The sequence below is a fragment of the Pithys albifrons genome, chromosome 4 (genome assembly GCF_047495875.1).
Source record: "Pithys albifrons albifrons isolate INPA30051 chromosome 4, PitAlb_v1, whole genome shotgun sequence".
Classification (NCBI taxonomy): Eukaryota; Metazoa; Chordata; class Aves; order Passeriformes; family Thamnophilidae; genus Pithys; species Pithys albifrons.
This window is the reverse complement of record NC_092461.1, coordinates 49,395,185-49,409,168: the sequence shown is the minus strand read 5'-3', so window position 1 is coordinate 49,409,168 and position 13,984 is coordinate 49,395,185. Positions and strand designations below refer to the sequence as shown.

Genomic DNA, 13,984 nt, shown 5'->3' with positions numbered 1-13,984 from the left:
CATGTGTTGAGTTGCCTCCTAAAGATATCTTTTGGACCCCAAGAATTTGCAGTCTCAAAAGATGTCTACCAAAAGAAAAAAAAAGGATTACCAGTGTAATTTGTCACACAGTTATGAAATACCTGGCAGTGCATGTATGTTTGTACCTCATGTGCAGCACTGCTGTTTGAAAAGGCAGTTTATGTAGGAAACAAAATAAATTGTAGAGCATCTTCTTTAACCTGCTACTTACCAGTCATATGAGATTATGCCTAAAACACTTTCCTGGTGTTTATGCTTATTTGCTTTGTAGCTGTCTGCTTTGTTTTTGTCACATAGCAGCAAGTTTCCTCTTTTTACCTGTACAAGTGAGGAAAAACCAAGAGCTAGAGAGGGCAGGGCACTGCGCCTGCAAATGGCTGAGACATGGCAGGACATCTGAGGGAGGAAGAGGAACAGAAATGGCATTTGGGTACCTGAGCAGGGGTGGACACACTGGCCTGCCTGCCAGCTATACTCTTGAATGTCTCCCCTGTAAAGTCTCAAATGACTTTGAACTCATTTTCTCAGTGTTTATTTTCAGACTGGTCAGACCATTTGTAGTCATGTCAGAGAGAACTATTTCTTTACCTTTTCACTGATTTTGTTTTCAAAGGCATAGATAATGACAAACCAGATTTACCTTTTTGAATGTCCTTTCCCAGGCTTTTAGATGAAGCCATGAGAGGTACAAGCCAAGACACGGCTTTAGGAAAACCTAGCTTGTTTATTTTGTCCTGTGACCAAGGGACAGGGATGAAGTGCTTTTTAGCTTCTTTCTGTAAATAAAGATTTAGATTCTGGAAGGTACAGATTCCTCACATTAGATTAAATTTGTTGAATTTTCATTACTATGTTTTCAAAGCAACTGTAATGTGTTGTCCATGTTTAGATCACTTATGATATTGAAAGTACATTTTTTTAAGTGCAAACCATCTTGGCAATTCATTTTATCTGTTGTGGATTAATATTTGTTTTTCTATTCAGTGTGAGGTGTTTCATCTGTACAATTAACTGAACCTGCTCCAAGTTTGACTTTTTTTTCTATTTCAGTGCTTTTGTATGTGAGGAAGGAGACAGATGAGGTGTTTGATGCTTTGATGCTGAAATCACCCACAGTAAAGGGGCTAATGGAAGCTGTAAGTATCTGGTGTCCTAACATTGTTTGTCTTTCTTGGCAAGAAAATCTTCAGACTTTCCATGTATTATTGAGATAAATCATAATATAAAGGTGAAGTTTTTCTCAAGCACATTTAAAGCATTTCATAAAGGCTTTCTGACACGCACCTCTGAAATGCTGGCATGTCCTGAATTCAGTGTTGTCAGCAGGTTGCTGGGCTTAAACAGTGTCACAGAGGTGGTTATTGGAGACCCGAGCCTTGAGGAATGGCAGTAATTACCAGTGTCAGGGAAGCAGAGAGGTACTGGTTTCATGTCTGAAATGTTTGTTTCTTAACTTGATGGTTAAGAGCCTGTTGCATCTTTTCCTGTAATGCCCATCAGTATGTTCACAGCCATCTTTTCCAGAAAAGGCCCAGGGATTCACTATTTCCATACAGCTTTTGTGCAATTGCTGTTCAGCAGTGAGGGACAGGTGCTGAGCCACTGCAGACTTGACATTCATACCTCTTGTCTCAGATTCCTTCCTTAGCCCTCACTTGCAGTGACCTACCTACCGACCTGCTTCTTTGCTGTGTCTTCGACTTGAGTTTTCGCTGTTACCCATTAGCTGTCATTATGAGAGTTTCTATTTCCCTATTTAATCCTGTTTCTATGAGCTGATGGCTAGTAGATGTGTGAAACTTGGAGAGAGAAGAGTCAGTGGTGGGGACTAATCTGAGACTGACATGTGGGATATTGAATTGATTTCCAGGTTTGGTTATGTGTAGGAGAGAAGATGGGAATGGATGAAAGTGTCCCTAGAGAGCTCAGCCAAGCACTAGAAGTGTGTATATTCATACTCTCTTAAAACTGTCACAGTGTCTTGTTGCACAGACCAGGCACTTCTAATGCAGTAAAGATCGAGTTATTTGGTCAATATTTGGCCAGTAGCAGAAGGCAGAAAAAGATTTGTGGGTTAGTGAAGTTGTTTAAACCACCTCTTCAAGTCAGGGTATCTCTGAGAGTCAGCAGCATGCTAAGGATGTCCTAACTGTGCTTTTGCCAACACTGTTTGTTAGCTGTGACTGCAGCTCAGTTGTTAGGCAGAGCACATTGTAACAAAAACCAGGCTTTGTTTGAAGAGGCTGCAGTCTGATTCATGGTAAGCTGTAACACAGTTTCATCTTGTCTTTGTATGGAAGTTAAAAGAATGTTATAATCCTTCTACAACCTTTCAAGCTAGCATGAATATTTTATCTTCACTGGTCTGTACCTCCCTATGTTCTCCAGTCACTGTCGAACCGAAACAAAGCTGGTGCAGAAGCAGGAAAGGTTTCTGCATACTTCAGACAGTGCAGCTGCTGACTCATTGGCATGTTTTTGGCACCAGAGAAATCTAATCTGTTATAAACTGACCCAGTTCACTGGAAGGAACACATTCTGAAAATTTTAATTCTCTTTGGTAGGATATTGTGGATAAACCAATGCCAAAAGGCTGTCAAACTGCATTTTCTTAGATACTCTCTCTGTAGTCATTTAAACAAATCATGTAATTTTGTAATTGTGCACATCCTAAATGCTCAATTCTAAACTTGGTACCAAGAATTTAGGAAGTGAGTCTCTGAATATTACTGAGCCCTAGATCTGAAAGAGAGCTTCAGTGACCCTGAATCATACCCTCCTTCTCTGTTTATGGATTTGACTTTTTTTTTTTAATTTTTCATTAATTGCTATTCCTGGTCTGTGGCTTTCTCCTAATTTTCTGTTATTAATGATGTTGTTTTCTCAGATCCTGTGTTTATTTTATTCTCACATATACCTCCATTCCAAATGACCACTCAGATTCCTTCTCAGATTTCTTTCCTTTGGCAAATATCTAGAGGTATCAGGTTTCAGAAATATAGTATATCTCAGGAAGTGATGCATATGTTTGGTTTTCATTAGTCAGTCTTGGTCAACAGAAAACAGCAAAACAATTGTCCATCGCAAAGCATCACATATGTGGTAACTGACCAGCTCTAAATCCTGCTTTCAGCCTGATCCAAAGGCAGGATAACTGTTTATTTCAGTTAGTACTCCAGTCTTACATTGTACAGAATCGTGTATTTTTTCCAGTTATAGAAGGCAGTCTCAACTGGGAAATTCAAGCGTCCCAAAGTCTTTCTATAATTAAAAACTAACAGATGACTTCAACAGAAGTAGCTTAGACTGAAGCTTATTAGATATATGCCTGTATATGTGATCTTCCAACAAAAACATGTTTTCCTACATGCCTCAACCAGCCCAGATGTTGTCCTTGCTGTCTTCCTGACTCCAGCAGAGAGCATTTCTGTTGGCTTGTGCAATCACACAAACATGCCATGCCAGGGGACCTCAGCCCAAAGGGACACCCAGATAGCTATTTCAGTGCCAGTCTGGAGGCTGTCACACTGCTTCAGGCATCCCAAGGGAAAAAAAAGAATTCTCTGCTCAGAAGATTGGCAGATGGACAATGGATATGATAAGGAAAAGTATTCATCTAAAAAAACATTTCATTAAAATTTAATGTAACCTGCTTGGGGTCAGGTGAGAAATCCTGTTTTGTATGGAAGTTGGCTGCAACTTCCATACAAATTGTGATTTATCCGCAATATCCTACTATACTCCCTTCATTGGCAACAAACACCCAGAGAAGAGGGTGTTAAGTGAGAAGGCCTAGCAGATGCTGGCTGTGCTTTTTTGGATTCTGCAGCAGGACTTAGTACATTTGTACTGGAGTCTTGTTTTCTGAGCCTGTGAGGAGGAGGCTCTCCCATACCCCCACTTTGAGCCTTGCTTCCACAGTTTGCCGTTTGGTATAACTGACTGAATCCCTAGGGGTTCCTGAGAAATGTGCTTATTCAGTCAGCTGGAAGTCTTTTGCAAAGCTCACTGATCCCTGCATGTTATATAAATCCTACACCTGTCATGGGCAGTGTGACAGGCAAGGCTTTCTCAGCCCAGACTCTCATAGTTTATGTAGGAAGTGGTGTCCCAGAGTCCCAAACTGCTTTGAGCAGCATTTGGAATGTGTGAGTGTTGGGTATCCCAAATATCTGAGGGAAGATTTATGCTGGAATGTGCAGAATGCTGTATATTAACTGCTATTAAATCTCCTTGGCACAGGAATGTTTTGCTCTGCTTGTTTATTTGCATGAAGTCAATGAAAAGTGTCTTCAAGTACTGATCTTTACAATATCAGTAGATTTCAGAATTAACAACCCAGAAAGGAAGATAAATTGTTTCCTCATGTTCACACAGTTGTGACACTTCCTGCAGTTTCAGGTGGCAGGTTTTTTCTGTTGCTTGTTACAGAGGATTTTTTCAACAATCTAATGAAATGGAGCCATTTTTATTATTTCTTTACATGAAATCTCAAAATTAGGGATACAATAAAACCACAGATACAAAAGTTCAACACCATCTTGCTTATATCATTCTGTTCATGGTAAGCAAAGCCAGAGGATAAGAAGGGGTATAAAGAACATGGACATTTCTTTGAAAACTTCTCTAAGACAGTCAAGATTTGCTCTCACAGTGTGACACCTGGATACCCCAGAGAAGTCACCAGCCACACATCAGTCAGCTGCCCTCCGTGGGCATTGAAGGAAGGGAAACTTGGAAACATGGTGGTAGAGAGGAATAGATAGTGAGTGAGGGTGAAGGTGTGAGTAGCTACAACAAGTGCTTCTGGCCAGTGATAGGTTATTCCTTCTGCTGGGGATCCTGTCCATGGATCCTCCCTTGGATTTAAGTGCACAGAGTGTGCACTTCATTGATGAAGTCTGGGTGGGGCACCTGTCCTGTCTGTGATAAAAGGTAGCTGGAATAGGTTAGGACATCTAACATAGGGATGTGGCCAACCCGGGGTTCAAATCACGGTTGTTCAACCCTGTTTGGAGCAAACATTCAAATGTGCTCCAGATGAGTATGTTAGGGAACTTCTTTGCAGGATGTATTTCCACCCTGTGCATGTGGTTGCATAGCTTTTCCATAGACTACACAGAGCCTTTTGCATAAGTTATATAGAGCTCAGAGTGGAAAAGTTTTGGTTTGTAGTCCACAATAACGGGGATGCTTGTGTGAGATACAAGACAAGTAGGGTGAAGCTCTTCTTATAAATGTGCAAAGCGGACCAGTCCCCACAGCAGGGACAGTGTGACTGGACAGCATGGGGGCTTGTGCAGCCTTGATGCAGAATTAGGCCTCTCTCCAGGCAGGTGAAAACACGGAACCAGGACTATGATCAGTATCTCCAGCACCATATCCAAAAGGGCAGTGAAACATGCTGGTGCAAATAAAACTGAAGTAGCAAATACTACCTGAATTTAAATTGTATTTTGATCTCTGCTAGGTGGAAAGCTTAGGGAGTGGATGAATCTAGTGTACCTTATCAGTTAGTCCCCTTTCTGTTAGCCACAAACGTGTGCTAACACCATCAGAGGAAACTCTTTGCAATTTAAAAGAATTTTTATTGGTTCTTCAGAATCTTGGAGTTATGCTGTATTTTTTAAGTACAAAGTTGAATCTTGGATTAAATGACAATTATAGGTGATGTAAGTAAGTATGGGCTAATTAGTTCTCTCTCCCAAAGAGTCTTGGCTCTCTGGAAAGAAGCTGTCCTTGAAGCTCAGCCTGTGGCTGTTTGATTCTGTCCTTGGTGCAAAGTGTATCCATCACTTGCTTTCCATTTTCTATTTTATAATTGCTGTAATTTACTTCTCTAAAATACCACCTTTTCTCAATGTAAGTCTGAATGTAAACACAAAGAAAGGATTTTACAGTGACTAATGTTTGGCAGTCTTTAAATGAATTTTTAATTTTGCATTTCCGTTCTCTAATGCAAAAGATAACTAGTCAGCTATTTAGCTGCAACTTTATTTCACCTGGGAAGAGTGGGAAACTTACTTTGCTTGGCAGTAGAGTGTCACAAAACATTAATCACTGACAAAAAGAAGTAATTTTTCTGTAATTATTTTGCCTTTTGGGGCAATCCTTTTCCAAAGTGTGAGCTGTGAGACCTTTTTCCTCAAAGAAGTCATGATTTGAAAAGGAAACCTGGCTCAGATGGAGAGCTAAGGGACGGACACCATCTCCATGAGCACAGACTCACTGCAGAATGGACATCCAAAAAAGTTGCTAATACATTGCTGCAAAGCAATTCCAAAGTATCCTAGTGAAGTACTTGTTGGCACTGGTTATTTGTAGCTATGTAGTTCTTCCTTTTAAAGTTGTCCTATATTTTCTGCTTTATCATTTGAGTAGCTAGCAAGAGGTTTATTTTACAAGTCCTTTTCCTGTTAACACACTTTTCTGTGACATCTCATCTTGTTATCTGTACACCCAGATGATGTTTGTGAGGCAAAGTGTTCTCATTTTGCCACTAAGAGTAATTAGACTGAGTCACCTCCCCAACAATACTGAAGCTTCCTAGTCCCTTATGGAGCATGTTGGTAGCCCTCCCACAATAAAAAGTACCCCAAAGATACTTTTCAGACAAAAGTACCACCATGGAGAGTCCTGTTAACAAAACCTTACAATATCTTTGAGAAAAGAAATGTGCATGTATTTGTTGATCCATTGGTCCGTCAGCTCTTTTTGGGTTGCCATACATCTGCCTTCTGCCTAGTGGAGGAAGCCTTTGCTTCCATGAGCCTAATAAAATCAGATTAAGAAACAATAGAAAGATGAGATTGAAATTTCCTCATAAAATCAGAAGCTGGGAAGAATGTTGACTTCTTGAGCAGAGCAGTAGGAGATGCTGAGGCAGTTTTGATGACTCACACCCTATAAAAACTATGGTCTTCTGGTTTCTGGATGGAAACAATTGTAGTTTTGATCAAGCCGTTCAGGATTATTCCTTCCCAAGTCATCCTTAAATGAAATTGTGATATGGTCATGAGTGACTTTCCTATATAGTTATCCTCTCAAAGTTGGCAGAGATTTTGTTTTAATGCTTTATGTAAGGTAAAAGGTGATAATTTTGTATTTCTTTTTAGTCTTTAATGGTATTTCTTTTCTTTTTGTGATTTCAGATCTCTGAGAAATATGGGCTGCCAGTTGAAAAGATTGCAAAACTTTATAAGAAGAGCAAAAAGGGGTAAGTTAATTAACTAAGTAAGGATCTAATGCAGGATCTTTTAGAAGTACACAGAGATCCCAATTATGCTTGGGGCCTCATGGTAGTGCACAGTATAAACACTTTTAGGAGATGTGCCCATGCACTTGAAATCTTCACATCTATGGAGACAGTGAGGGATGGCAGAGGAGGAAAGATGGGTCTCCAGTCTGTCTGACCAGTGTTCGTAAACTTACTGTGAAGAAAGAATTTGTTTTTGGAAAAGATGTCTGGATAAAGTCTGTTTTGTTGACAGTATGCTTAATAACATCATGGAGGGCCAGAATGGGAGAAGCCTTTGCTGGGAGTGCAGTGTGGAGTTTCCCTGCAGTGTTACGAAGTAGACCACTCTCCGATCTGAAAGACAGGCAGACCATGTTTTCTGCAGTGGTTTCAGCTGAGTAAATTTAGACATGAACATCACAGCTGGGCTTTCAAAATAGCTAGGCTGTGGCTCCTTGCCATAAATCTAAATCTCTCCACTTTAACTTTTTTTTTAGTTCTATTTAACCACAGTATTGTAGTGATAGAATTTTAAACCAGTAATTTAGTTTCATTACAGAGCTGTAACTCTAAGTTAGGGCATTGTGTCTGGAGATTATTTTAGCTTTTGAGAAGACAGTTGAAACTTCTCATGTTTTGCTTCTTTCTAGTACCATTTCCAAGTGATTGTTAGAGGGAACACTTTGAAGTTGAGAGTGAGGAAAATGCTCATATACACTTCTAATAGTTGTCGATGTTCTCACATCCAAGCTGAGTTCTGGTTCTGTGAGCTGTGTACAGACCACAAATTGCACTGCTTCCCTGTGCTAGCAGCTCACACCACAGAGGTGCAGCAGCTCATGTGACATCTGAGAAGTGGCACAGAGTAGCACTCCCTGGGGGAGCCAACACCAGGCATGGGAAGCACCAGCTAGCTGGGTCTGTCAGGAATCTGGAGGTCAGCTCATCTTGTAGGCAGCTTGAGAGTGTTAACCTCTCAGTGCTGGCATGTCTCTTAGCTACTTTGGCAGGGAGCAGTCTCTAATCTAAAGAATATAAGGGACTATGGGGCAGATCTTGATGATGATTCCAGTAGTGACACTGTACTGGCATGTGCTGGAGTCTTTTTGTGTTGTAGAGAATGAGCAAATGTGGCAGAGTGCGTGGCTTTCCCTTCCAGCGTCCTGGTGCATAAAAACATTGATTTTTACCTTTGTCACCAGTATCCTGGTAAACATGGATGACAACATTATTGAGCACTACTCCAATGAGGACACATTCATCCTGCACATGGAGAGCATGGCTGAAGGCTTCAAGATCACACTGACAGAGATCTAGCCTCAGGCAGAACCTTTTTGTAAGGAACCACAGCATTTCATCCTTCGTGGAAAGCAGAAGATTCTCCAGGAACCTGACAGACATTGATCAGAGCAACTGTTACAAAACTGCTTTTAAAATACTGTCCATTCTGTACATGTACACCCACTGCATATAGAAATGGGGTTGTCAAGCACAAGGCCACTGACATGAACCTGGTCCCCTTATTTATTGTTCCCCACTCTCTAGTGTACAAGCAATCACCAGCCCCCAGATTTGTAACTAGGTGACCCACTGCAAATGTGAAACAGCATTTTAACTCATACTTTAGTGTGGATAAGCTCATTCTAAAACATGTTAAAAAATCATGCTGGTCTAGTTTCAGAAATCTGGTATAACTTACTTTAGCAGTAGTTGTCTCCGTCAGTGCTGAAAAGCTGTTGCAGTGCTAAAGATGGGGAAAGTGGCTGACAGTTCACTTGCTCAGACTGATCCATATCTCTATATAGTGTATAGTCTTGCCAAATACCTCTGGTAGTTCTCAGCACGTAGCAATGAGGACTTGTAAGTAAGGCATTCAGCTACAAATGTCACTTGTAAGTAAATGGTAAAGAAACCATTTTAACCTTGTATATAATGTTTATAATATGCAATAATATATTTTAACTACTGTATGTGGGCATGTTTACTGCCACTATGTTTTGTATGTATTGGGTTTAGGGGTTTAAAAGAATCTTTCCTAGAGGATTAAATTGCTGCAATCTGTGCAGGAGTGTGTATTGAGAAACTAACTTAATCTGCATTCATATACTCCATCCTCACTCACACAGTTATATATGAAATATTAGAGCAAACCGGGCTACAGTGTCTTGAATGCTCTGGCACAATAGTGTCCACCTTAGGTGCCCAGCTCCCAGCTGTGGATACCTGAGTCTCCCATCCAGCTGTCACCAAATCCAAGAGACAGCATGTGTCTGCTGCCTGATGTGTCCAGAGGTACAGAAGGGAGGCTCCCAAAGCAGCCTTTTCTTAAGCCTGTGGTGGGAAAGGTGCTTTCTGCAGCAGCCTGCTCGTTAATGCATTCCTCTAGGCTGGCAGAAACAGGACTTCACACACTTAAGGATACTTGCTCTTGTATCACCATTGAATGATTCTGTTTTGATTCCTAGGACAGTGGGGTGGGGTATAAACCTGGGCTTGCTGTAAATATTTTATCAAAACTGGAATAATTTTGCCAGTGGACATCCAGCATCCTGCAGCCGAAGTGTGGAGATAGGTTTCTCTCACAAGAGCCGGATCTGAACCTAAATTGAACTACATGTTTATCCCATCAAATTCTGCCCCGTCTCATGAATTCTGTGAAGAAATAAAAGCTGTGCAGGCTAAAATAACCAGAAAAGGGATTCAAGACCTGAATGTCTGTAGTGCATCCAAATCCAGTACCTCTCTCTCTCCTCTCCAGCTCCTCAGGCTGTTGTAGGGAGCTCCTCACTCACTTTTTCTTTAGTCACACAACCTTAGGTGGTTCATAGAATAAAGAAACCCTACCTATTTTAATAAGGCTCACTGTGTAGTGTTCTGAGCTGTGTGGAGCTATTTACGTTCAAGCAAAGCAGCTGGGATAGCTGACCAGCCTCCTTTGGCCATATTTTTGCATGAATTGTCCTGCAAGCTATTGCACGCTTTCTTAGCTTCATTAGCAGTAGCATCCATTAAAATCTCTATTTCGGGAATAAAAATGTTAGCTACGTGTCAAAGTTTCTGTGGGACCAGAAACTATAAAAAGTTCAGGCTGTTAGTGTCAGGGCTAACATGCCCAGAATTGACATATGCCTGTAAGGCAAAGTGTGTTGTCTTCCTCCTGCCTTCTTCTTTTGTCGTGCACTCTTTCCCCTTCTGATGCAGTTTTGTAAGTTCCTTAGCTTTTTATAGAAATACACTCCAACAAAGATGCTCTTGCTACCTTGCCCAAGAGGGAACATCTTTGGAATACAGGGGATTTATGATGGTTTGTTTTGTTTCTACTTGCCTCAGACTGAGATAAAAAGTCTATGTTGACTTACCCCAGATAAAGAAAGAGAACACTTTTAATAGGTGGCATTAGGAGCTGGGTCCAGCACACAGTACTGGTGAGCAATGCTGCTTGTTCTCGTATTTCACTGTTGGTGTTTGGAACCCTCAAGATGTTAGCTGGGATCTCTCAGTTGGTCATGATGTCTGGGCGGAAGCTGCAGGTGAAGCACAGGAGTAATGTATGCTGGAGCTGGGCCCTGCTTCTGCTGCCAACAAACCTGCTGCATAAGCTGTCTTACAGGGAGTGTCTGTGGCTCTTGGGGCTGGCCCAGGTTGGAATGTGCTGCATTAAGAAAGGACAGTGAGAATTTAGGGTTCACAGAGAAGCACAGGTGTCCTAGCAGCATCAGTGCTCAGGTTAATGGGACATTCTTGTCTTACACGGGGGGTGGAGATGATCTGGGACCTGTTGAGTGCTGCAGCATCCTGCACCAAGGATAAGCATAGGATCAGTGAGTTCAACGTCCAGAAATACTATGGCTTTAAGGAGCCATCTTTCCATTACTATTTTAGGAGCTTTCAGTGAACCATTGTCCAAAGAAGGAAAGTTGCTTCCAAGATTAACTGAAAGGTATTCTAAAACTTCTTAAAGTGTGTGAATTTCTGATAGTAGAAAGCTGATACTCCTGCCTTTAGTTCCTTCTTACAGTCTCAATGAAGGAATATTCAGGCATTGAGGAACATAAGTAGATTGGTGGTACGATTATTTTAAAACAAAAGCTAGAGCTAGGTAAGGATGATCTCCCTGAACTTTATCTGCCAGGGTCCAAGGGCTTTGTTTCTCTGCTCTAGATGCAGGTGCATCACAAGCACTAAGACATTACAAAGAGTATATCATCCTGCACCTCTTCAGTTGTAGCTATAGCATCAGCTGCTGGAGGAGCACTGAACTTTGGATGCTGGTGGTAGTAAGCTACAAACTCTCAGGGTTCACCTGAGAGGAAAGGGACAGTACAAGTAATGCAAACTTCTGAAGCAGTGGCCTGCCTAGTGCCTGCCCTTCTTTATTAAAATGTCTTGAGCACTACATAGTGCTTGCATGTATATTGTTAAAATATACATGTTGCTTACATTAAACAATGAAAATATTGATTAATGCTGGATCTTCCAAATATTATGAGTTAAATGGAAGTAAGATTTGGCTACTGTTCAGCAGGGGACAGGAATCCTCTTGCCTTGCCTCCTTTCATCTCTTTGTGGCACTGCTGTGGCTGTTTATTTAAAGGAACAAAATTCTCATTTCCTTTCCTTCTTCAAGACAGCAGTCTTGAATCTCAACTAGTGCAGCCTGAACTGGGGCTTGCTGCTCAGTGCATTTTCCCTGTGAAGAGTTAGAGCAGTGCAGTGTCTGTAAATGTTGTGTTTTGAAAGACTCTGATAGAGATGTACAAAATGAGAACAGTCTTCTAAGTTCAAATTTTGGTTCCTGCTACCAATTTGGCACTTTGTCCGTCCATTTGATATTATGAACCCGCATTCAAATTCTCAAATTTTAGTTGTTACAGTCAGGTGCTGATACCCCCAAAATAAAGTGCATCCTTTCAGTGAAGCTTTGTGGATGTACAGTGATATCCCTGTTAAGACATTTTGGAGGATTTTTACCACTGAATATAAACTACAAAGGAAATAATGTTTTATTCCTCGCTGTCCTCTCTCATGAAGTTTTTGGTCACTGGAATTCAGAGATCAAATGTCTTTCTTACATATTTTTCTCTTTCATTTTATGGATTGTTTAAATGTTGTAAATTAATTCAAACAATTAGTAAAATTTAAACTCTAGCTGTCAGACATGCTGTATATTGATTGAAATGGAACTGGAAAGGAGTATCTTATGACTTTTAAAATGTAAAGGTTATTAAATGTTTATACGTGCTTCCATTTCCTATTAATTGAGACAAGATACAAACGAGAAGTTTGTGCCAAAGATTGTGACAAGCCGTCTTTCTGGCAAACAAGGAAACTTTATGTATAAATAGTGTGCTTTTATATTAAGAATATAGCTCATGTAACTTAATAGTGTTGTAACTGGGAGAAGGGTTTGATAAACTGTAAATACAGTTATTTTATTTTTTGTACATTTTTAAGAAGGAAAAAATAAATATTCCTATGTATGAGATAATATTTCTGTTGCTGTGGTGTGTATTACTACATCTCTTCAGGAGAGATAGTATCAGTATGTACAAATACCTGAAGTGAAGCGCAGAGAGGATGGAGTCAGGCTCTTCTCAGTGGTGCCCAGTGACAGGACCAGAGGCTGTGGACACACACTGAAACACAAGAGGTTCCCTCTGAAATCAGGAAACACTTCTTTACTGTGAGTGTGACCAAGCACTTGAATGGGTTGCCCAGAGGGGTTGTGGAGTCTCTATCTGGAGGTATTAAAAGCTGCCTTGACATGGTCCTGCACAACAAACCCTCACTTACCCTGCTTGAGCAGGTGGGGTTGGACCAGATGAACTACAGAGGCCCCTTCCAACCCCAACTGTTCCATGATTCTGTGACTTGGAGTGTCCTGGGAACCTGGCTGAAAGCTCTGGTACTCTCATCTTGGTGGCTCCTAGGCACCTGGAATGAGTTTATTACCTGCCTCTGCTCCTGCTGTGCCCTGGGTACCCAAAGCAATGAAGCATACCTGGCCATGCATGTTGCAGTAAAACATTTTCATCAGCCATTTCATTCACCAGCTGACTTTGGCTATTCAAATAAGAATCCTGGAGGTGAGAACATCTAAGTGGGACATTGCTTGGGAAAACATTTGCATCAGCAAAGGGAGGCTCCCCAAGCAGTAGCAGGACAGCCCTGTCTTACAGTGGGGTGGAGTTGTTCAGTGCTCTGGATGACTCAGGGTGAGCCAGGACCAGCTCCCATGGAGCTCTTTAAGGTAATTATGTTTCCTGGACACTGCCTGTGATAGATGTTTAATTTAATGTTTTATAGGAAGTAATTTTGCTGAGTGGCTCTTACAATGTGAATGCTTTGAAGCTGAGTGGTTGGCAATACTACATCTGCGAGGCCATGGAGGAGTGTGGAGAATTGTGTGGGCTGACAGGAACTGCTGCACCCACTGCATGCTCAAGAGGCTGGACTGTTTCTAGCATGGCTGAGCCTGGGTTTAGCAAGGTGACTCACACAGTCTTTTAAGAAGTGGGGAGCAAAACACCCCTCCTCTAGCTCCTGACCGAAACTTTAGGGGACTCACTAGAGAAGCAAAGCTGCAGTTTTTGGTACCTTCACCATCTCTTGACTCAATTCGTGCTGCTGAAAGCAGTGATAGGTTCTGGAGCATGCTGTTTCCCAGATGGGGCCAGATCCAGGGACCACACGGTCTCAGATTCTGTCCTCCATGACAGTCAGAGG

The 13,984-nt window shown here is 41.4% G+C and overlaps 1 protein-coding gene across 5 annotated transcripts in view; it reads left to right on the top strand.

Moving 5' to 3' along the window:
• GRHL2 (grainyhead like transcription factor 2) overlaps positions 1-12,748 on the top strand; it is a 67,492-nt gene extending 54,744 nt beyond the window's left edge. For all 5 annotated transcript variants that reach the window (XM_071554062.1, XM_071554060.1, XM_071554061.1 and 2 more), the window contains exons 14-16: positions 1,072-1,157; positions 7,173-7,237; positions 8,461-12,748. In XM_071554062.1, coding sequence (XP_071410163.1) covers positions 1,072-1,157; positions 7,173-7,237; positions 8,461-8,575 — 266 coding nt within the window. In that variant the 3' untranslated portion in view covers positions 8,576-12,748. The remainder of the gene's footprint in view (positions 1-1,071; positions 1,158-7,172; positions 7,238-8,460) is intronic.
• Positions 12,749-13,984: the final 1,236 nt, after the last annotated feature.